The 23,990-nt window shown below is 45.3% G+C and overlaps 2 protein-coding genes across 2 annotated transcripts in view; one reads left to right on the top strand and one right to left on the bottom strand.

The window, feature by feature from the left end:
- Nucleotides 1–1,304: 1,304 nt before the first annotated feature.
- Nucleotides 1,305–22,109, bottom strand: FAXDC2 (fatty acid hydroxylase domain containing 2). Its single transcript, XM_043464889.1, has 10 exons — nucleotides 21,862–22,109; nucleotides 17,019–17,066; nucleotides 14,471–14,562; nucleotides 14,236–14,339; nucleotides 9,327–9,448; nucleotides 4,261–4,441; nucleotides 3,955–3,982; nucleotides 3,339–3,444; nucleotides 2,567–2,730; nucleotides 1,305–1,842 (listed from the first exon to the last, which is right to left on the bottom strand). Exons 2-10 carry the CDS (start codon nucleotides 17,064–17,066, stop codon nucleotides 1,719–1,721), a joined length of 969 nt encoding a protein of 322 aa, XP_043320824.1. The 5' UTR covers nucleotides 21,862–22,109; the 3' UTR covers nucleotides 1,305–1,718.
- Nucleotides 8,428–23,990, top strand: part of CNOT8 (CCR4-NOT transcription complex subunit 8) — a 34,918-nt gene continuing 19,355 nt past the window's right edge. Inside the window, exon 1 of the mRNA XM_043464887.1 lies at nucleotides 8,428–8,763. The gene's annotated coding sequence lies outside the window, so the exon portion shown is untranslated. The remainder of the gene's footprint in view (nucleotides 8,764–23,990) is intronic.

The raw sequence follows: 23,990 nt of genomic DNA, 5'->3' as shown, positions 1-23,990 counted from the left end.
TTCACATTTTCTGGTGGGATGGTTGAGACTTCAGCCTTTGCTGGAGCCTATTTGGTAACCAGTCTTAGGGCCAGCCCAACCACCTGCCCAAGAAACAGGGTGAGACGTGAGGCCCTTCATCCCTCTGCGGCCTGACATTACCTCCAGTCTACAGACCTGAAAGGGAGGAAGACCTCCACTCTTCCTTTTTCTACACACTCCTCACTCCAGAACCTCGCTAAGTTCACTGAAAATGGGCTGCTTTCCAGTTGTTTGTAGGACGGATTGTGGGTGTGGGCCAGCAGCTGTGAGCACGCACAGCACTGATGCTCCAGAAGCTGTATACCACCAGCTAAGGGTGCCCGGTCCCAGGGTGAGGTTGGGGCTCACCCGGGCCCCAGGAGGATGCTGCCTGGTAAGTTCCTGGTTGGCCTCCTGGGCAGGTCCTCTGGGTCTGGCCCATCAGAAGAGGTCCTCTTTGATAGTCCTGCCTGGAGACGAGGCCTCAGACATGGAAGTATTTCATAAAACTACAGCGGGTGGTTTTCTGGAGAGAGGAGAACTGAAAGTTCAGGAAATACTGGACTTTGGGAACTGATAATGGTGGCCTTTCAAGTCAGAGTGATTTTCACCTTGATCTTGGGAGCCACAGGCTTCTTGGCAATGTTGGGGACTGCCCTGGGAACCCAGGGTGGGGGTGGCTTCCACCTGGGTAGCTCTGTGGTTTCACTGTAGACAGGTCTCATCAGAAAAGGCATCGCTGCTAAAATTAGCCTGTGAAAAGGGTGCTGAAACAACTGGTTCATCATTTGGGTGGAAATGAGGATTTTCTCCACTGTTCAGGTGTGTACTTGATACTTTCTTACTGGAGGAAGAGGGTGCTAGCCCTTTTGGTCCTTTATACAGAGGATACTAGGGTACCTCAGTTGGGTGTCCTCCAAGGTCAGCACTCTGACCCTTCCCTCTGTAGTTACAAGGGCCCCAGCTGAGCAGGGCCACAGGCTTTGGCCTTTGAGTCTGTGAGTGGCTGAAGGTGTTGGGGTAACCTCTGCGCCTCTTTATATTTCAGTTATGATCCCGGGAGAAGCTACTGTGACTTATTTTCCTTTTCAGAGGAGGGTGATGTCCAATTGCAGTGGGCTGAGTTGAATGGGGTGTTTGTGTGTGTGTGTAATGGGAACTTAATCCCAGAACTGTTGCCAGGGTGTCCTAACCCTGTCCTAAATAGGGTATAAGAGGAGCTTTAGGGGACAGGAAGGGACAAAGCAGCATCTGGTTCCCTCTCCCCCTGGCACCAGGAGCAGCGATGGCTGCAGGCACAGCTCCCTGCCACATTTGTCATTCTGCGTCCTGCCAGGGCCACCAAGGGGTCATCTGGGATGCCTGTCCACTTCCATTGGAGAGGACCAGTGGACTCCCCAGGAGCCCTCTCCAGTAGCTTCTTCCCTCTGGCTGGCCTACATTCCAGGAAGATGTATTTTTTCCTTTCTTCTGTGAATGCTTGGACCCACTGTGGATAACAGCAGTTGGGGGAGCCCTAGTCTCTGTGGCTCTGCTTTTCCAGGAAGCTGATCTTCCCCTGCTCTCGTAGGGTTGTCATCAGTGTGTGGCTGAAGGAGCAAGCTGTTAGATGTGAGTAGGAGTCCTCAGGCATAGCAGAGGACTGTCTGCTGAGGGATGGCCGGTGTGGAACTGTGGCTGTTTCTTAGGCCATCATCTTCAGAGGATCGGGGATGCTCTCAAGAGAGTGGGGTGAAGCCCAGCAGGATCATGTGTCTCTTGTAGGCCTTGGCCTGCTTAAACACGGTGTCAGTCCCATGGCGATAGTCCAGCATCCCCAGGGCCCCATAGCACTGGTCGACCCTGGAGGGGAGAGGAGGGTGCTGAAGGCTGGTGTGCTCACGTCCATCTCACCTGTCCCCATCGTGCCCACCACCTGCTTCTGAGTCACCCGAGTGGGTGTGCACAGATTGCTGGGCCCTTCCAGAGTGAAAATCAGTGCTTTTCCTTTGAAAAGCTCTCTCTCTGATTTGATGCACACAAGTCAAAACCTGCAGCAGAGCCTGCTTGTTGAGGTAGGTTCTGGAATCCATCAGATTCCCCTGGAACACTTAGTAAATGCAGTTGCCAGGCCCTGTTCCCCCAGAGGCTTTGATTCTGGGTATCTGAAGTGGAACCCCAGAGCCTGCATTTGAAAAAAGCATCTCAGATGATTTCTGATGCAGGAGGGTCCTAGACCACACTGCTGAGACTGGAGGCTTTCAGAAAGCGCACAGCTCCCCTTGAATTGCCTGCAGGAATTATATGCATACATGCATTTTTTCTGGTAGTGCCCATAGCTTACACTATATACTCAAAGGGTTCAGGTGTAAATGGAGCTTAAACAGTGGCAAGGAAGATTCAGTGTCAGAACCAAGATGGCAAGGTGATCTGGGTCCCAGGAAGGTGGTTATTATGCTGACCCCAGATGCCTCTCCCTCCACTATACCCACATCTACACTGAGACACCAGTGTCTGCTGTCAGGAGCTCCAGGATAAAGGTGAGTGTTAACTGCCCAGAGACCCAAAGTGGGGAGGGGTGCCTTACTTTTGGTGCTGGTAGTCATGGAATTCAGGTGAAGGCAAGAAGGGTAGGTGGTAGCCACAGTGGGAGATCATGGTGAAGGTGAGGGCCAAGGAAATGCACGTGGTGATGGAGGACAAGGGGGAGCCCATTACTTTTGGACCCAGTATTGCCAGCAGCATGTTGATCTGCAAGAAGAGAGCTATCTGAAGGGGGGCCTGAGGGGAGGAAGGGAACCAAGGTGGATGTCCCCTTCCCCCAGAGTGGTACCAGGAAGACTTCCTGACTCAGATTTGGGGAAGATGAATGAATTTCTGGACCTTAATTTCCAGGAGTCCTTCAGCTTTCCTGGTGGCTCAGACCATAAAAAATCCACCTGCAAGGCAGGAGACCTAGAGTTGATCCCTGGGTTGGGAAGATCTCCTGGAGAAGGGAATTCGATGGACAAAGGACCCTGACAGGCTACAGTCCATGGGATCACAAAGAGCTGGACACAGCTGAGCGAATTTCAAGCAACTTTCACTTTGAGCTTGAAACCTAGGACAAAGTATTAACTGAACCTCAACTTCCTCATTATCAGAATGGTTATTTTTAAATGCTTGTTGGGAGAACTAAATGAGATAATTCACCTCAGGCATCTGGTTTTTCCTTGGATATGCCAGCATAAATGGTAGCTGTGGAAGGGGCAGAAGAAAGAAACTCCCAGTGTGGTCCCATTTTGTGCAGGAGACCTTAGCTTAAGGAAGGGGGTTGGGGCCCTCTGCCCTCTCCTCTGGGGAAGCCGAGCTCTACTCACCACATGCTCAATAGGGTGGACAGACAGACAGGTTGCAGTGATGGGCACTGTCCACTCGTGGTGTTTCTTATGGATTTTCTTGTAGAGTTTTGGGTGGTGAAGGAGTCTAGAAAGATAGTTACCAGTTCATAATTTGCCAGCCTCCCTCTCCTCGTCCCTGATCAGAACTTGAGAAAGCAAAGGTAAAAACTGGGTTTACATACAAGGAACAAAGTTGAAAACACACTGGATTGGCACCCAGACAGACCTGCCTTTGAGTTTTTGTGGTGCATAATTTGGGGAGGGTGACGCAGCCTGTCTCTGCCTCAGTTGTATGAGCTGCAAAGTGGATGATGGCCAGAAAGGATTCCATAGGGGAATGAATGGGAAACTGCCCTGCCACAGGCATAAATGGAGTTCCAGACACTTCTTTGGGAGTGTCGTCTTAAACACTCCCAAGTGGGTTGTCTTGGGTTGTCAGCTATGGAGTACAGAGTGGTCCTCCTGTAACCTAGATAACAAGAAGCTTTCCAGGCCAAGCGGTGGTGTCCCATCCCTACAACTCCAAGGAGGCCCTGTTTCCTGGGTGATGGGTGTACCTGGAGAGTGAGGAGCTGGCTGTGCTCAGGAGGAGTGCGCTTCCCGGTGTGAGTAGTAGAATAGCACTTCTTCAATCAGCGTGATGGAGAAGGCAATGGCACCCCACTCCATTACTCTTGCCTGGAAAATCCCACGGACGGAGAAGCCTAGTAGGCTGCCGTCCATGGGGTCGCAAAGAGGTCAGACACGACTGAGCGACTTCACTCTCACTTATCACTTTCCTGCATTGGAGAAGGAAATGGCAACCCACTCCAGTGTTCTTGCCTGGAGAATCCCAGGGACGGGGGAGCCTGGTGGGCTGCTGTCTATGGGGTCACACAGAGCCAGACACGACTGAAGTGACTTAGCTTAATCAGCGTGAAGACGACCAGCGTGAAGAACCAGTGGAAGGTGGGGCACTCTCGATGGCAGGGGTCTCCCCACAACTTGAGGATGGGGTAGAGTGAGACCAGCATGGGAAGAGAGATCACTAATTGATTGAAGAGCATCATGAGGGTAGACTGGCGTAGTTTCATGGGGTCCACCTGTGGAGGGAAAGAAGGAACTAAGGCAGTGGACAAGAGTTTAAGTAGGTCTTTGTCTTCTGGAAACCAGGCTCCCCTGTGGACTGTTCTCAGGAGGCTCTCGCTCTGGGCTGGGTGCTAGGAGTAATGTCTGGCTGGAGCTGGCAGCCCTCGAGTGCGGACCAGCTCAGGGGGAAGCCACCTGGGAATGCCCTGCTTTTGGAAAGTTCCCTCCCCCAGCCTGAGTGTCTGTCTGAACTTGCCTGCTGCTTCCTCCGTCCCACCACTGTCCTCCCTGTTTCTCTGCCCAGGCCCAACCCCATGTATTCACACAGGCACCTTGGGGAGTGTGGAGAAGGCTGTCAGCCTGAATCCTCCTGCAGCCTTTTGGCTCTGGTTATCCAGGGAGGCTTGGCCAGGGTCAGGTGCAGAGATCAAGGTGATGTGCCTCTTCATGTGGTCTAGCCTCGCTTCACCAGGCCCAAGTGAAGAAGGATTTGAGTCAGAGAGCTGCAATCTGGCCTCTTGACCAACTTATGTAAGTGGGTCTTCCTGGTGTTCAGGGTGGTAGTCACCCTCAGTGACAGGATGTCACCCTCAGTGACCTCAGCTCAGGATGGGGCCTGCCTGAGTGTTCTCCCAGGTCACTGTGGAGAGCCGGCCCCACATGCTCACACCCCACTGGGCCTCAATGCTGCAGCCAACCTTTCCTTGGGACCAGTCACCCCCTTTCCCTTCATGCAATCTAGTCTCACTGCATCAGGCCCCAGTGAAGAAGGACGTGAGCCAGGGAGCTGCTGTCTGGCCTCTTGACCAACTTGTTCCAGGGAATAGCCCCATGACCACATGTCACTTGCTGGTCCTAATGAACTGGTTTGGGGGTGTCAGAAAGGATTTCTTCCTGAGAAATTTCTGCAAGCCAGAGGTGAATGGCCCCAAGGCAAGGCCAGATTCAGAGTGGTCCTTATACTTCAGGCCTGGCTCTCTTTCTGGCTTCTCCAAGCACTGTGTGTATTGAGGGACCAGAATTCAGTCTCGAAACCTTCAGTTTCATCCCATGGCAAAGCCAAGTCTGGCCAGCCTCATTTCAGACTACCTATAGAGGAAGTAAAACACCTCTTCTGGCAACCTTGACCAAAAGGGGAGTGTGATGTATGATCATTCATTCATTCAAATGATATTTATTGAGTACTTTCTATGTTCCTGGCAGTGTTTTGTGTGCTGGGAAGAAAACAGCGAACAAAACAAATTCCTGCCCACACTGAACTTATGTGCTTACCATTTTAAATAGAATGATCAGGGTAAGCTTCCTCGATGGTGAGATTTGAACAAATGATGAAGAGGAAACATTTATGGAGGGGGAGTGTGTTCGGGTAAAGGGGAGAGCTGGTAGAAGGCTCCAAGGCGCACACTCCTGGCGTCGTTGGCTGGAGAGGCGTGAGCAGTGGGGTGAGGAGTGTGGAAGGTGAGGTCAAGAGGTGGGGAGGAGCCAGTGCGTAAGGGCCCCTGAAGCCGCACTGAGGACTTGGACTTTTACTCCAAGAGAAGATGATGTCATCCCAAGGTTGTGAGCAGAGAAGTGAGAGCAGGTACAGGGTTACTCTGGCTGCTGCGTTGGGAATAGACAGTAGAACACCAAGAACAGAAATGGGGAGGCTAATTAGAATTGCAAAAATACACACAGGAGAGGCCGGTGGCTCAGACCAGGGAGGTGGTAACGGAGGTGGTGAGAAATGGCTGGATTCTGGAGGTTTCCTGATGGACTGGATGTGGAGTGTAAGGGAAAGCGCATTCTCAAGGGTGACTCCAAGGCTTTGGGTCTGAGAAGCTGCCCACTGAGATGGGGGAGGCTGTGGGGAGCAAAGACTTTGGAGGGAGTAGAAGTTCAGAAATGGTCTGTAGATCATGTTGGATTGGAGATGTCTATGAGGCAGGTGGATATTTGATCCTGGATCAGGAGACAGCCTGGATTTGAGAGCTACATGTGTGTGAGCTGTCAGAGTTTAGGTGCTATTTAAAATCACGACACTGAAGAGTTGAGGGCAGAGAAGCAGACCAAGGCTGAGCCCTGGGTGTCAACATTAAGAGGTTGGGGAGATTAGGCTGAGGTGGAACCAGAAGGTAGACTGTGAAGGGGTGAGCTATGAGGCTGGAGGAAAGAGCAGGGCCTTGGGGGCCAGTATAAGAAGCTGCAGCAGGGTGGCAATGAACATGTGAAAACAGTCCTGTTAGGTCTAGTGAGACAAGCCTGTGACAGGGACACCAGCGACCTGTACTTTCTGAGGAGCCATGGAGGTTAAGGCCTGATGGGAGGAAGTTTCTAGGTAGAGCAGGTGAGAGGATAGTTTTGTCTTTATTTGTATGAGGTACAGGCTAAAGGATTTAGAGTTTTGTGATGTCTTAGTTTCAAACAAAACAAAAAGTTATAGATGCATAGATATTTATATAGATATTTATATTTTTATATATAGCAAAAGCACACATTTTGAAATGTTTAAGATTGGTGAATCTAGGTGGTGGGTAAATGAGTGATCAGAGTACTACCTTTTCACCTTCTGTATATGTGTTTTCCATTCTTCATAGTGTGAAATGATGGGGAATACGAGTAGACAGAGAGGAACTGGAAACTGTAGAGACAACTCTGCAAAGGGGACCAAAAATATGAGTGGGAGTGCACATGGGAGAGGGAGGTAACAGTTTTGAGTTTGGTTTGGTTTTTAAGCTGGGATAAATTACAACAGGTTTGTGATAAAGCAGAGAGTAAGAGAGCACACGCTAGTAAAGTAATGCTCAAAATTCTCCAAGCCAGGCTTCAGCAATACGTGAACCAAGAACTTCCAGATGTTCAAGCTGGTTTTAGAAAAGGCAGAGGAACCAGAGATCAAATTGCCAACATCCGCTGGATCATCAAAAAAGCAAGAGAGTTCGAGAAAAACATCCATTTCTGCTTTATGGACTATGCCAAAGCCTTTGACGGTGTGGATCACAATAAACTGTGGAAAATTCTGAAAGAGATGGGAATACCAGACCACCTGACCTGCCTCTTGAGAAACCTGTATGCAGGTCAGGAAGCAACAGTTAGAACTGGACATGGAACAACAGACTGGTTCCAAATAGGAAAAGGAGTACATCAAGGCCGTATATTGTCACCCTGCTTATTTAATTTATATGCAGAGTACATCATGAGAAATGCTGGGCTGGAAGAAGCACAAGCTGGAATCAAGATTGCCAGGAGAAATATCAATAACCTCCGATATGCAGATGACACCACCCTTATGGCAGAAAGTGAAGAAGAACTAAAGAGCCTCTTGATGAAAGTGAAAGAGGAGAGTGAAAAAGTTGGCTTAAAGCTCAACATTCAGAAAACTAAGATCATGGCATATGGTCCCATCACTTTATGGCAAACAGATGGGGAAACAGTGGAAACAGTGAGAGACTTTGTTTTTTTGGGCTCCAAAATCACTGCAGATGGTGATTGCAGCCATGAAATTAAAAGACGCTTACTCCTTGGAAAGAGTTATGACCAACCTAGATAGCATATTAAAAAGCAGAGATAGCAACAAAGGTCCATCTAGTCCAGGCTATGGTTTTTCCAGTAGTCATGTATGGATCTGAGAGTTGGACTATAAAGAAAGCTGAGTGCCGAAGAATTGATGCTTTTGAACTGTGGTGTTGGACAAGACTCTTGAGAGTCCCTTGGACTGCAAGGAGATCCAACCAGTCCATCCTAAAGGAGATTAGTCCTGGGTGTTCATTGGAAGGTCTGATGTTGAAGCTGAAACTCCAATACTTTGGCCACCTGATGCGAAGAGCTAACTCACTTGAAAAGACCCTGATGCTGGGAAAGATTGAGGGCAGGAGAAGAAGGGGACAACAGAGGATGAGATGGTTGGATGGCATCACCAACTCAATGGATATGAGTTTTGGCGGACTCCAGGAGTTGGTGATGGACAGGGAGGCATGGTGTGCTGCAGCTCATGGGGTCACAAAGAGTCGGACACGACTGAGCGACTGAACTGAACTGGACTGAAGAGAGCAGAAGAGGAAAAACTAAAAGAATGCAAGAAAGAGAAGGAGTAGTTGCTGGCGTAAACAGGAGGCGGTGGCTGCAGTGTCCCGGTGGCGGAGGAACAGCTAGAGGAGGCACAAGGAGAGACCACGTGCTCCCCCAGGTGGGCAGGGAGAGCATGTATCCAGTTGCTCCCGCAGGCTGCTGTGGTGCGAGGCTGTGAAGGGTCTCTTCTACGTGAACGCAAGGCCATAATCTAGGAGGACGTACGTGTTGAGGATTTGAAGAGGGAGGAGAAGCATGAACTAGCTATCCTGTCCAGAAGAGAGGGAAGGTAAGCAGAGGATGGACTGATGTTATAAAATCTGGCAGCTCTGTTTAGTTGGTTGAATGAAATAATTGGGAAGGAGTCCCTGCTTAAAAAACCACCACCATGCACACAGTCAGAATTCACGATGGGGGGGTTGTCCATTGTTTCAGCAGCTGCGTCCTTCCCAAACAAGGCCCACTGACATCTGTGTTTTCAGCATCTGCCATTGCTGCCCCTGCTCCCGTGGGTAAGGGGAGACCTGTCTGACTTCTCTGGGGCTTGGTCAGTGCTGGGCTGAGACAGTCATTTCTGCTCCTAAAATGCTGACCCAGGTGTCAAGGGCCAGAACAGGCAGGTGGAGAGCCAAGTCTAGGGGTCAGGAGACCAGACATGAGTCTTGACTGGCTGGCTCTGAGATTTGAGACATATTACGTACTCTGTCTAAGCTTCTAATCTGGGAGAGCCTTTTACAGAAGCTCTGGGCTCCCTCTGGCCGTGCTCTGTCCTGGGCTGGCTAGCAGAGTTAGGAGGTAGCTTTAGCCCCTGCTGTCTGTGCTCCAACCTGGAGAAGCTGCAGCAACACTTACACGGTCATTGTTGCTGACCTGAATTTGGTAGCGGGAGATGAAGTTAGGCTTTCCAGTCACGTCTGCCACCAGGAGAAGTCCACTGAAGGTCCAGTAGACCAGAAGAGGCACTTGGGTGACCCTTAAAGTTAGGAAGCAGAAGGGAAACATCAGGGCGACTTCAGGAGCTGGCAGGGTGGTGACTAAGTTTGCACTGTGGGCAGGCCCAGGGCCGGGGCCCTGCTTTTAGTCTTCGGGTGACAAGCCTGCTCTGGGAACTATCATGGGTCACTTGAGGAGTGTCTCTATTTCTCTTCTTAGCTGTAGTACGGGGGCAATAGACTTCTAGGTGATTTGAGACAGAACAACAAAACACTGTAAGATGTGTGATGCATTCCACATAGAAGTGACTTTCGGTTGACTTTTGGATGTCTGCCCACTGAGCCCGAAGAATAGCTGAGGAAGGGAGGAGCAGGGGGCGACCAGTTTGGCTCATGGCGGGCACCAGGGTCACCCAGTCCTCATGGCCTATGATGCCCTGAGCAGAGGGGGCTCAGGTGTCCAGGGGCGTTTCCCAAAGTGGAAAACCCACCTCTGAGGGGCTCCTTGGTTAAACAGTCTTCACACCCTGCCCTCTTAGAGAGTCAGGGGCCAGACCAGTGTGGTAACAGCTCTGAGATTTCCTGTTTGACTTTGTTAAACTCAGCCTTTCCCAGGCTTTTCTGTATCCAGTACTGTTTTCCCAGATAGCTCAGAATAGGATGGCCATACGTCCCTGTCTGCCAGGACAGTTTCAATTTACATCTATCATTCCAGCATCGTTCTTAATAACCCCTCCTTTACTCTCACACATGACCCATTTGGATGATACCTTGTATGGTCTCCTCCCAACCTCATTAACCTCCTACAGAAATGCTGTTGTTCTGCAGGATGTTTTAGAAAATGCTGATCAACACAAATTTAGATAGAGCTCTTGGCTCCTCATCCCACTTTTCCATGAAGTCACCCCAAATATCTCTGATCTCCTCTGGTGAACAAATAAGCACTTTGTCCACCCCAAGTGGCAGTTATCCAGGTGACATCACAGTGTTACCTAACTCTTGTGCTGTTAGGTGTATTTTTCCTGGACTTGCTGCCTCCTGTACTTTCAATATCCCAAGGAGCAAGGGTGTTTTACTCCGTTCCCTGTCTCTTCCTTCCATCCTCCTTGCATAGCCTTCTTGCTCCATCAAGCACCCTGCCTGTACCAGTTGATGCCTGGGAAGTATTTGGCTAACACAGTGGGGAAATGTGACTGGCATAAAGGTCCTCAGGGCCGTTTGGGCCTTAGGCCTAATGGGCCATCCATCGAGGTGCCTGCCTACCTGTTCATCCAAGGGCTCCTTGAGGAATACAGAGTGAAAATCGCAAGAGGTATCTTGAGCATTTTTTTTAGCTCTAACTTGTCAAATTGCAAATGTTTTTTCTGTCTTGTATTTGCTTATCACTACCTATCACAGATGATAGGTACTTTCCCCATCATTGTAACAGAAACATAAAATGTTTTCCCACCACTCTCCCCATGTACATTTGCAGTTTGCATTGTTTTTTTTTTCAGTGAGTCCTTAAGATTCCATGAACCTGTCATGTTTAGTATTCAGCCCATTTTCAGAGTTTTCTTTCTGAAGAAAACAGTCATCAGAAACACAAAATATTTTATGTATCTCTACATTTGCTTCATGAAACTGACACATTTTTATCTCCCCTTCTTGGCTGTGACATAGTTTTGGCTGAGGTTTGTTTTGTAGTTATTTTCTTTCAGACAGACTGTGACATAATTTGAATGGGGTAGCTAGAGTATGTTAATACTTTATCTTAAATTTCTTTATACCCTACTTATGAGTTTGGCACAAAGTCACTTAATAAGTACTATTTGATTGAATGCATATATAATTGAGGACAGTCACTATTGTAGATAATGCTGTTATAGATATCTATCTTAAAATAGCTTTTTCTTCTACTCTGTTTCCTTAGGACTCTTTAGAGCCAGTGGCACTATCAGTAGATATTTGCTGATTGAACACATATTGTCAGGCCCCAAGAGCTAGGCTGCATCAGGTCCAAGGACATAGCCTCACATGAGACACAGCAGCCCTCTGTACTTGTGAACCTGACATCTAGACGCTGGAATACTGTTCTCACATGCTTTCGTTTATACATAAACTTTTATTATTTTTCTATTTTGGTGCATGTGGGAGATGTCTCAAGTTCTTTTTTTAAAATTTATTTTTAATTGAAGGATAATTGCTTTACAGTATTGTGTTGTTTTCTGCCAAACATCAACATGAATCAGTCAAAGGTTTACCTATGTTCCTTCCTTCTTGAACCTCCCTCCCACCTCCCTCCCCATTCCACACTTCTTGGTAGTTGCAGGGCTCTGGTTTGGGTTCCCTGAGTAATACAGCAAATTCCCATTGGTATCTATTTTACAAATGGTAACATATGTTTACATGTTACTCACTCCATACCTCCTACCCTCTCCTTCCTGGCCACTTCCATGTGCCAAGTCTGTTCTCTGTGTCTTCGTGTACTCTACTACCCTGCAAATAAATTATTTCATCAGTACCATCTTTCTGGATTCCATGTATATGCCTTAGTATACAATATTTATTTTTCTCTTTCTGACTTACTTCACTCTGTATAATAGGCTCTAGGATCATCCACTTCACTAGAACTGACTCAAATGTCTTCCTTTTTATGACTGAGTAATATTCCATTGTATTTATGTATCACACTTTCCTTATCCATTCATCTGTCAATGGATATCTAGATTGCTTCCACGTCATAGGCATTGTAAACAGTGCTGCAATGAACATTGGGGTACATGTGTCTTTTAAGTTTTGGTCTCCTCAGGGTATATGCCTAGTAGTGGGATTGCTGGGTATATGGGTGGTTTTATTCCTAATGTTTTAAGGAATCTTCATACTGTTTTCCATAGTGGCTGTATCAATTTACATTTCTACCAACAGTACAAGAGGGTTCCCTTTTCTCCACACCTTCCCCAGCATTTATTGTTTGTAGATTTTTTTTAAGGTCCATAATTTTTTATTTTTTTATATTTTCATTCATCTTCCCTCTTTACTGAATTTTGATCATCTTTTTTTTTTTTTTTGATGATGATGGTCATTCTGACCAGTGTGAGGTGATATCTCATTGTAGTTTTGATTTGCATTTCCCTAATAATAAGCAATGTTGAGCATCTTTTCCTGTGTTTATTAGCCATCTGCATGTTTCTTTTTTGGAGAAATGTCTGTTTAGGTCTTTTCCCCACTTTTTGATTGGGTTGTTTGTCTTTCTGGTATTGACTTGTATGAGCTGCCTGTATATTTTGGAAATTAATCTTTTGTCAGTTGTTTCATTTGCTGTTATTTTCTCCCATTCTGAGGGTTGTCTTTTCACCTTGTTTATAGTTTCCTTTGCTATGCAAAAGCTTTTAAATTTAATTAGGTCCCACTTGTTTATTTTTGTTTTTATTTCCATTAGTCTAGGAGGTGGGTCATAGAGGATTTCGCTGTGATTTATGTCATAGAGTGTTTTGCCTATGTTTTCCTCTAAGAGTTTTATAGTTTCTGGACTTACATTTAGGTCTTTAATCCATTTTTAGTTTATCTTTGTGTATGGTGTCATTCTTTTACACATAGCTGTCCAGTTTTTCTAGCAGCATTTATTGAAGAGACTATCTTTGCCCCATTGTATATTCTTGCCTCCTTTGTCAAAAATAAGGTGCCTGTAGGTGCATGGGTTTATTTCTGGGTATATTTATTTCATGGGTATATTTATTTATATCCTGTTCCATTGGTCTATATTTCTGTTTTTGTGCCAGTACCATACTATGTTGATGATTGTAGTTTCATAGTATAATCTGAAGTCAGGAAGGTTGATTCCACCAGCTCCATTCTTTTTCAAAATTGCTTTGGCTATTCAGGGTCTTTTATGTTTCCATATGAATTGTGAAAATTTTTTATTCTAGTTCTGTGAAAAATGACATTGGTAATTTGATAGGGATCACATAGAATCTGTAAATTACATTTGGTAGTATAGTCATTTTCACAATATTGATTCTTCCTACCCAGGAACATGAAATATCTCTCCATATGTTTATATTGTCTTTGATTTCTTTCATCAGTATCTTATAGTTTTCTGAATACAGCTCTTTTGTCTTCTTGTGTGGGGCTTCCCTGGTGGCTCAGAAGGTAAAGAATCTGCCTGCAAAGCAGGAGATGTGGATTCAATCCCTGGGGTAGGAAGATCCCCTGGAGAAGGAAATGGCAACCCACTCCAGGAATGCCTGGAGAATTCCACGGACAGAGGAGCCTGGCAGGCTACAGTCCATGGGATCACAAAGAGTCGGACACGACTGAACGACTTAGGTAGGTTGATTCCTAGGTATTTTTTTATTCTTTTTGTTGCAGTGTGAATGGGATTGATTCCTTAATTTCTCTTTCTGATTTTTCATTGTTATAGTCATGCAAGAGATTTCTGTGTATTGATTTTTATATCCTTCAACTTGGCTAAATTCACTGATTAGCTCTAAGTAATTTTCTGATAGTATCTTTAGGGTTTTCTGTGTATAGTATCATGTCATCTGCAAACAATGAGAGTTTTATTTCTTTTCCAATCTGGATTCCTTTTAGTTCTTTTTTATTCCTTTTCTTTCTTTTTCTTCTCTGTTTGACATAGCTAGGGGGATGTCTCAAGTTCTTTTTTCTCAAGTTCCTTAAACATCCATTCAAGATTGCCCACAGATTTAGTATTCTTTGGGGTTACCACTGTCTTTCGGTTCTCATTCCTTAGAGTAATAAGCTGAGAATCTCAGAGTAGAGAACAAAACAAACAGAATTAAGCTATAACCCATACCCAAACCCTAAGGACTGGTGTCTGGGAATCTTACCTAGAATGTAGAGCAGCCACTCTTTCCCTTCAAATGTAGACAGCAGCCTCTCCCACTGGGCTTGCCAAAAGTAGCCGGAAACACCCCAAAATCTCTGAAGATGCCTTGAAAGAAAACTCATTCATGTTTCTGAGTGAAGACTGGTGGGTGGACGGCTCCTAAACCCAAGCTCTGCCAGCGGACCTCCACCGCAAGGCCCCCAGATCCTGAATTAGAGCCGTCCGAGCAGACTCACCCTGTGACACAGTTCCAGTGGGCCATCAGCAAGAGAAGGCCGGAGCCCAGGATGAAAGCCGTCCTCCTCATGGAGCCCCAGATGTGTCCCTCCTAGGGGAGGACAAGAAAATGTCAGGCCCCAACCAGACTCCTGCCTTCCCAGGCGGCTCACTGCTGAAGCCTGGCAGGAGTGATAGGCCATCAGGTTCTGTCATGCCAGCATGGCACATCTGCTGACCTTCCCCAGCTTCCACAGGAGGCTCTTCCTTGTCAAGAGCTCTCAGGCTTGTGCGGAGGTGAGCATGAAAGTTAGAGCTTAAGGGTGGAGGGAAGGAAGAACGCACAGCTGCCCCAGAGAATCTAGCAGCCAGTTTTGTCACCTAGATAATGACAGATGAGCCTTCCAAGAGCCATGGGATTTCATGACCAGTCCTCTTGTTGAACAGAGATGCAGATTTTCTATACATGGCAATCACTTGGGAGCTTTTAAAAAATCCCACTATGCAGGCTTCTTCCCAGCTCAGTTACATAAGAGTCTCTGGGGTGGAGCATGGGCTGCCCTGTTTTTAAAGCTCCCCATTGAAATCCAGTGAGCAGCAAGGCTGGGACAGCCATCACAGAGGGATTTGCAGGATCTTTGATGAGGCCATGGGGACTTCACTGTGTTCCCCAGCCAGGCCTGCTTTCCAGTGCCCATCACTCTTTTGTCCTTGAAGAAAAGAGTAAACAAACACGTTTTCTGACTTGTAATAAGTCCTCTGCCTCCCATAGACATAAGCCTGGGCTGCCAGCTTATGTCTGAGGCTGATGAGAGGCTCACTGAACAAAGAATAGGCACTGGCCATCACTGGGTGGTCCTGACATGTTCTCCAGAAGCCTAAAACATCAAAGGTAGCAACCCTGATGGTAAAACAAGAAGGTCCAGTCTTATAGAAGGAAATCCCTGGTGTGTCACCAATTTCCATACTACCTTGCACAGGGATGACAAATGTCCATTACAGTTTATGTTTATAAGCCTGGATGGAGTCTGCTCATATTCCTTCAAGGGAGAGAACGAGAAGTGGTGGTCCCTACGGGTGTGCAGTTAGTGAACCCGACCACACACACCCTTGTACAGGAAGCTGATCTAATAGGATGCCATGTCTTAACCCAGACTTTGGAGATTTGGAGGAGTGGGGTTTTTTTTTTTTTTTTTTTTAAATACTTGCTGCATTGTGGAATGCAGAATCTTTCAGTTGTGGCATGTGAACTCTTAGTTGTGGCATGTGACCTCTTAGTTGAAACATGTAGGATCTAGTTCTCAGACCAGGGAAGGAACCTGGGCCCCTGTATTGGAAGTGTGGAGTCTTGGCCAACTGGACCACCAGGGAAGTCCCCTAGTGGACTGTTTTGATGGACTCATTCGGAGCAACCTGAATCTGCACTGACTCTTTTTCTCTGATTACCCCTTTCCACTTCCAGTCAGAAGAAGTTTGTAAGTTATTTTCTAGGGCCAGTGAAATGTTTTCGAACACCTACTACTCTTCAGGGTCCTGAGTTACGAAAAATGACCTCCTCTTCTCCTTTCTTTCTCACTCTCTCTCTCTCTTTCTCTGTCTCTGCCATTGTGGGTTGGATCACCAGGACCACAGAAATTTGTTCTTTTTTTTTCTTACCCCACCCCAAAACTTGTTCTTTTACATAGGTTGTTTAAAGGTCACCCCCAAACTTGCCAGTCAGTTCATCTTGGGCTTTTGCAATTACTCCATTTTTAGGATTCAAAGGACCCTTTTCATGAGCTTTTCCAGATGGCCTAGGAATCTTCCCTTTGAGTTTTATCAAAGCAAGTGTAGTCAAATTTAAAACCTCGTTTTCTTGTATAAGACTAGATGTGTTTTCATGGATCATGGTGTTTTCTGTCTCCTGCAGCCAAAAGTGCCAGGAACACGTACAGGACAAAGGTCTCTGTGAAGGGCAGGTGCATACAGATCAGACATTATTGGGATCTGCTGCAGCTTGTTCCCCACCCCAATTCACAGCCCCAGACTAGAGTGGACCTCTCTTGTCCCCAGAGCAGATGTAGTGGTGGTTCCAAAGGCCTGAGCCTGGGGCATTCTAAGGGCCAGGAGACCTTGCTGGGACAGTTGTGGGGCTCTTCAGTGCCCTACATGCAGGCACTGGGGCTTGAGTGATAATGAGGCAGCTTGGAGTCAAGTGATTCTGCTCCGCTACTGAGGGGAGCACTTCACTAACATGTCAGCTACCCCAGCACCCTGTGAGGCTGTCAGTTACACTGCAAGCACAGACATGGGAGGGAGCACTGGCTGCCTGCTCACCACTTTGATGGGTTAAAGTGAAGTGAAGCTGCTTTGTTGTGTCTGAGTCTTTGCAACCCATGGACTGTAGCCTCCTGGGCTCCTGTCCATGGATTTCTCCAGGCAAGAATACTGGAGTAGGTAGCCATTCCCATCTCCAAGGGATCTACCTGACCCAGGGATTGAACCTGGGTCTCTTGCATTGCAGGCAGATTCTTTACCATCTGAACATTCAGGGAAGTTGAGTTTGGTGGGTAGGGTACTCATATTTACCTGGTTTGGATTCTCATTGTGTAGCATATGTCCAGCTTCTCCTTTCATCTGGAATAAGAAAGTGCAGGTGAGCCTAGGTGTCATTTTCACATGCATCTAGCTAAATAGGTAATAGAGAATGTCAAAGTGAATGGCCAGCAGTGATTTTTTTTATGCTGGCTACTCATTAGAATCACACAAGAGTTACAAAAACTAAAAAAAAAAAAAAACAAAAAAAAACACAAACCACCAAAAACTCCCCTGGAATGAGACAAACTGATTCTAAAATTTACATGGAGATCCTTAAGTGCAAAGTCAGTTGGGCCTTAGGAAGCATCACTACGAACAAAGCTAGTAAACTATTTCGAATCCTAAAAGATGCTGCTATTAAAGTGCTGCGCTCAATATGCCAGCAAGGTTGGAAAATCAGCAGTGGCCACAGGACTGGAAAAGATCAGTTTTCATTCCAATCCCAAAGAAAGGCAATGCCAAGGAATGCCCAAACTACCTCACAATTGCGCTCATCTCACATGCTAGCAAAGTAATGCTCAAAATACTCCAAGCTAGGCTTCAACAGTACATGAACCGAGAACTTCCAGATATTCAACCTGGATTTAGAAAAGGCAAAGTTGAATAAGAGATCAAATCGCCAAACATCCATTGGATCATAGGACAAGCAAGAGATTATAGAAAAGTACCTACTTCTGCTTCATTGACTATGCCAAAGCCTTTGACTATGTGGATCACAACAACTGTGGAAAATTCTTAAAGAGATGGGAATACCAGACCACCTTACCTGTTTCCTGAGAAATCTGTATGCAGGTCTAGAAGCAACAGTTAGAACTAGACATAGAACAACAGACAGGTTCCAAATTGGGAAAGGAGGACTTCAAGGCTGTATATTGTCACCCTGCTTATTTAACTTCTATGCAGAGTACATCATGAGGAAAGCTGGGCTGGATGAAGCACAGGCTGGAATCAAGATTGCCAGGAGAAATATCAATAACCTCAGATATGCAGATGACACCACCCTTATGGCAGAAAGTGAAGAAGAACTAAAGAGCCTCTTGATGAAAGTGAAAGAGGAGAGTGAAAAAGTTGGCTTAAAGCTCAACATTCAAAAAACGAAGATCATGGCATCTGGTCCCATCACTTCATGGCAAATAGATGGGGAAACAATAGAAACAGTGACAGACTGTTTTTTGGGGCTCCAAAAAAACATCTGCACCATCTGGGCCCTGCAGATGGTGACTGCACCCTTGAGATTAAAAGATGCTTGCTCCACTGAAGAAAAGCTATGACAAGCCTGGACAGCATATTAAAAAGTGGAGACATTACTTTGCCAACAAGGGTTTGTGTAGTCAAAGCTATGGTTTTTCCAGTAGTCATGTATGGATGTGAGAGTTGGACCATAAAAAAAACTAAGTGCAGAAAAATTGATGCTTTTGAGCTGTGGTGTTGTAGAAGACTCTTAAGAGTCCCTTGGACTGCAAGGAGATCAAACCAGTCAATCCTAAAGGAAATCAACCCTGAATATTCATTGGAAAGACTGATGCTGAAGAAGAAGCTCCAATACTTTGGCCACCTGATGCAAAGAACTGGCTCATTAGAAAAGACCCTGATTGAAAGATTGAAGGGAAGGATTGAAGGCAGGAGGAGACAGGGATGACAGAGGATGAGATGGTTGGATGGCATCATCGACTTGATGGACATGAGTTTGAGCAAGCTCCAGGATTTGGTGATGGACAGGGAGGCCTGGTGTGCTGCAGTCCGTGGGGTCACAAAGAGTCAGACACAACGGAGTGACTGAACTGAACTGAAGGTACTATAATCATTACATTTTTATTGTGCTTCCTGTCTTTTTCTCTACCTTTTAAAGTCTCCCATTTAAGAACTACCAGTTGTCTTTAGTTCAACTTTTCTTTTTTTCTTTTTTTTAATTTGGCTGTGCAGGCTCTTATTTTCTGCATGTAGGATCTGTAGTTGTGACACGCAGGCTCCATTCCCTGACGAAGGATGTAACCCAGGCTCCCCGCATCGTAAGCATGGAGTCTTAACCACTGGACCACCATGAAAGTCCCAATCTCATCTATTCTGTTGCCCCCATTTTCCATTTGAAGAAATGGAGGCATAGAAATTTTCATTACTCAGCTTCAGATTACAGTTATTTAGTGGCAGAACTTGAACTCAGTGCTTATTATACTGATTGTGCAGACAATGTATAGAATGTGCTGAAATCGGTGAATGCAGGGTGGCATTCAGGTGGTACAGGGACAAAAAGGAGTAAGATCAGCCTCTATTAACCGCAAATAATGGATTAGATATTGTGTGTGCATGCTTTCTTTTTTAATACCAAAAGTAAAATAGGGCATGGTTTTTCTATGATATTAATCATTATTTTGAGAAACATTTATTGTGTGCCAGATACAATGCTAGCCACAGAGGATACAAAGATGAATAAGACATGCTTCTTGGCCCTGTTTAATAACATGATACTATATAACTTTGATTTTCCACATGAGAAAATATGTAGGGGGAGGATAGGAAATGGCATTTATGATGGGACTACATTCAGAGAAAGAAACTATTTCCCCAAAAGTAAATATTCTGAATTGACTTTCCCTTAAAGGGATTTCGATAGGTATTATAAGATTATCCAAATTACATGCTTTTTAGTGTTGTTCTTTTGAAAGTAGATGATTCTGACTATGCCAGTTTTATATCGCAGAATCCTGAATCTAGGTGAATGACAGAGTGAAGCTATAGTGGATGTTCACAGCCTTGAAAATCTGAAGACAGGGCAGGGGAATGGGATGAAGGTTGGAGAAATAGACAGTTTTGTCTGCAGCCTGGTTCTTTCAGATTCTAGGTTCCTGGATATTCTACATGGCTGATGAAGTTTCCCATTTGATAGGTAAAAGATCAGTTCGGTTCAGTTCAGTTGCTCAGTCGTGTCCGACTCTTTGCGACCCCATGGACTGCAGCATGCCAGGCCTCCCTGTCCATCACCAACTCCTGGAGTTCACCCAAACTCATGTCCATTGAGTCGGTGATGCCATCCAACCATCTCATCCTCTGTTATCCCCTTCTCCTCCTGTCTTCAATCTTTCCCAGCATCAGGGTCTTTTCCAATGAGTCAGCTCTTCGAATGAGGTGGCCAAAGTATTGGAGTTTCAGCTTCAACATCAGTCCTTCCAATGAACACTCAGGACTGATCTCCCTTAGGATGGACTGGCTGGATTTCCTTGCAGTCCAGGGGACACTCAAGAGTGTTTTATGTGAATGTACAAGGTTTATTTGTAAATATCTTATGAAATTATTAGGGAAAAAAAATTATTAGGGAAATGGAACACCTGATAAACCATCCGGTCTACCCCTTTCCTTTTTATGTAAAGAGATAGGCTTAGATAGCAAAACTGACTTGTTCCAAACTCCACACAGTGTCTGACAAAATCCAGGCTTTCTAACACTTTGCCTGGTGTCACAAGTGGTTTCAGAATAACATAAATTTTATTTCGTGAGGGAGAGGGCCACTGCCTCTTGAGGACTGAAACTGCCATCAGTTCAGCCTCTGCCCTCAGGCTGTTTGTAGTCTTGGGAAAAGCTGAGCAGTCTGCCTTCAGCTTAAAGCTTCTGATAAAGAGGGTTTCGAGAAGGTAGTATGACAAGGTCTCATGTAAGTGAAACTCTTATAGAGGGAAAAGATATTCATTCAAGAAGGTAAAATGCTTGAAGGAAAAGTTTAAACTCTGAGACAAAAATGACCCCCTTCGGACAGTTTTAGCAAGGCTCTCTTCACTGCTTTTGCTGTGGATATTTATACCCCTTCAGATTTACTGCCCCACTTTACCGCATGGCCGGCAGGCTGAAAGCACGCCTGTTTGTTTACTCTGAGATCCACAGCACCAAACACAAGCCTAGCATACTCAGGAAGTATTTGTTGAATAAACAAAAAAAGGGGAAAAGATTTTTTTTTTGCCCTCAGAATGTGTCTAACATTTGCTGTCAAACATTTCAGCACCTTTTCCTACACTATACACTTTCCTTTCTAAGGTCAGAAGCTAATGCTCAGAGCATTTGTTTCTGCCAAAGTGAATGGACTCTTTATATCCCAGCTAGAGAAATTTAGTTGGAATGTCTATGAAACTGAAGCAACTTACAAGTCTCTATCTTGTCTTGCTTGTCTTACACCTACCTCAAAGGATCCATATGAGCACTCTGAAAACCAGTGGCCCACTGTTCACACCCATCTACACACACTATTCCTCTCCCTTGGTAACCTCTGTGGGAATCCATCCTGGGGTACTGCCAGGACATCCACAAATCTAACATGGAATAGCTGTTGATAAATCCCAGTATGTTGCTTGAAAACAGCTTGGATGTGGTTGTCCAGCTCCTAGCCCACACACGTACCTTGCACCTTTGCAATTTTGTTGTAATTGGCCCCGTCCCTTCCAGGTGGCCCTACCAGTTTACAGAGAGGCAATTCAACCACAGTTGCTTCCTGGCAGTCTTTGACAGTCGGATTTTCAAATTCTAACTTGGGGTTTTCTCCTTCACATGGTTTTGAAGCCAAACCCAATCCATTTGACAGAATTATCTGTCAGTTGCTAGAAGAAAGGGGTTACACAGAGGAGGGAGATGGTGAAAACACAGGCAGAGGATGTAGACATTAGCAAGACAGGAGAGGACTCTGTGTACTAAGAAAACATCCCAGGACATTTGTCAGAGGCTGATCTCACCTGCACTGTAAGTGGACAAGACAGAGGTGCAGAGGTGAGAAGGGGATGCTTGGCCTTTCTTTAAATGAACTTGGATGCATCCTAATCTTGGTGACAAGCTTCCCTGCCCAGCTCCCACTCACCTCTGCAGCGGGCTGCCTCCCAGTTCCTCCAGGTCCCAGCACAGCTCAAGCCAGCTCTCTCTTCCCTCAGCCCCCAGTGGGCAGCTGCTGTCTTCTCACCCCGCTAGTCCTCGGGTGGGCTGGGAGGCTGGCCAAGCCGACTGGCTGGCGCAGGCCAGGCACGTGAATTTAATGGGAAAAAGAATTTGGGTCTATTTTGATGAGAGACAAAAACGCCCTTCTTGCCAAAGGACATCTGAAAACCAAGAGGGAAATACTCAGTTCAGGCCACGGCTTGGAAAAGCACATTTGGCTGAGCTCTGAGCTTTTGTCTTTTTTTCTTTTTACAAACTTCTTACATCTTCCTCAACTTAAGAAAATGTTGCTGTCCCATAGGAGACAGTTTCGATAAGAGTCGTGGGAGTCAGATAATGTCCAGGGCAGAAGATGGGCTGTCCAAGTGGATAAAAAGCTTCCCTGGACCACCAGGTCTCATTGTCTCACTTTTGATTGCTTCTGTTGCTGCTGAGGGCAGCCAAGGGAGCAGAGATGTAGCAATTACTGCTGTTGAGTCTAGATGCAGAAAAGGAACCCCTCCCTGGAGAGGTGAAGTTTTTACACTTTGAAACAGGTGAAATTAGAATACAGCATGACCCGTGATGTGAAAAGGTGTGATTTTTTAAAAATAATTGAATTTTTATTTTTAAGTTTCTGAAAATTATTTTTTATTAGGCAACATGTATATCTGATATAAAAAACAAAAGGGTCAAAAGAGTGTACGGTGAAAAGCAAGTCTTTTTTCATCCTTCCCAGACCTTAACTTCTCCCAAGAGGCAACCCCTAGAACTAATGTTTTTGTATTTCCATCCAGGGCTTGTCTCTGTAAATACTAACATATATGTCTCCCCTTCTTAGGAATAGCTCGCCATATATACTTGTTATGCTCCTTGCTTTTTCACTTAGCATGCACATGCAGAGATTGTTCCATTTAGTACCTTTAAGAGCTACCATGTTCTTCTTAAGGTTGCATGCTGTCCCTTTGTCTAGATGAGTCATACCTTATCTGGCCAATTAAAATACCACATCTTAGTCATCTTTCCCTAATTCCCTGTACAACACAAAGGTCAGTAAACATTCAATACTTCTTCAGAAAATACATCTTGTACAACTTGTTCATGTTTTTTTTTTATCATTGCTCTTTTTTAGAGGTACCAGTATTTGTTCAATAATCCAGATACTTGTGTAATGTATATATTGCTGGCCACTCAAGTCTGTCTTGTGCACTGATCAAACCTTACTGACTTCCAAAGTCTGCCTTTTCTCGCTCCTTTAATGTTATTCCTCACTATGTCCTATTTTCCTATGCTCTAAGAATCACTGCCATGTGCAAATATTTATTGATCACTATATGCAGAAATTATTTTTTCTGTTTTAAAGAGGCAGAGTAGCGGTCAAGACAAGGAAGGAAATTCTGGTTGGGAGGATTAGTACAAGTAATTATGTGGAGGTAGGAATGTCAGAAAATAGGAGCTTTATATATCTTTGTGACACTAATAACTTTGGCACATAGTAAGTTTGCAGTAGAGTTTGCATGAATGAGACACTCTTCTCTGATCCTGTGGTTTTTCCTCTCCATTCTGTCTTTGAGGATTTGCTTAGCTTTCTTGTTACTTCAAGGTTGTATAAATGGTCCCTTCCTTGGCTGATCTCCTTTAAAGGGAGGACAGGTTCTGAGATCTTGAAAGAAGGTAGATTTGGTCTCAAATTGAACACTGTCATTCACCAGTTTTGTGACCTCGGCCTCTCTGGGTCTCAATTTCCTCGTTTATAAAATGAGTGAGTTTGATAAGAGTATTTTGGAGGCCCCTTCCAGATCTAATGGAAATTAGATTTTTATAACTATGTTTACCAATTTTTCTGGAATATATCCCTCATCCCAAACTCCAAATAAACACATCTGGTTAAAATCTTCAGACATATTCTGAAGCCTTGGGGTCCCATTGCTCCTAGAATATTACAGAATAATGCAGAAGTTCAAAAAAGATTCTCAATGCTGGTCATATTACAAAAAAATTACAGGGATTTTTGAAATCTAGTTGTAAAACTGAAGGTGAGTTTGTTACATTCATGAACAGGGAGAGGAAGAGAGA

This window comes from Cervus canadensis, chromosome 4 (genome assembly GCF_019320065.1).
Source record: "Cervus canadensis isolate Bull #8, Minnesota chromosome 4, ASM1932006v1, whole genome shotgun sequence".
Classification (NCBI taxonomy): Eukaryota; Metazoa; Chordata; class Mammalia; order Artiodactyla; family Cervidae; genus Cervus; species Cervus canadensis.
Note: the sequence above shows the minus strand (reverse complement) of the source record. Positions and strands in the feature narration are given on the sequence as shown.

What these genes read in the sequence shown, in the direction of transcription:
- FAXDC2 (XM_043464889.1), bottom strand. Translation starts at nt 17,066, where the DNA reads ATGAAAGGAGAAGCTGGACATATGCTACACAATGAGAATCCAAACCAG. An exon ending in ACAATGAGAATCCAAACCAG is followed by an intron (nt 14,563 to 17,018) that starts GTAAATATGAGT and finishes GTCCTCCCCTAG; the next exon opens with GAGGGACACATCTGGGGCTC. An exon ending in TCCACCCTATTGAGCATGTG is followed by an intron (nt 2,731 to 3,338) that starts GTGAGTAGAGCT and finishes CTCTTCTTGCAG; the next exon opens with ATCAACATGCTGCTGGCAAT.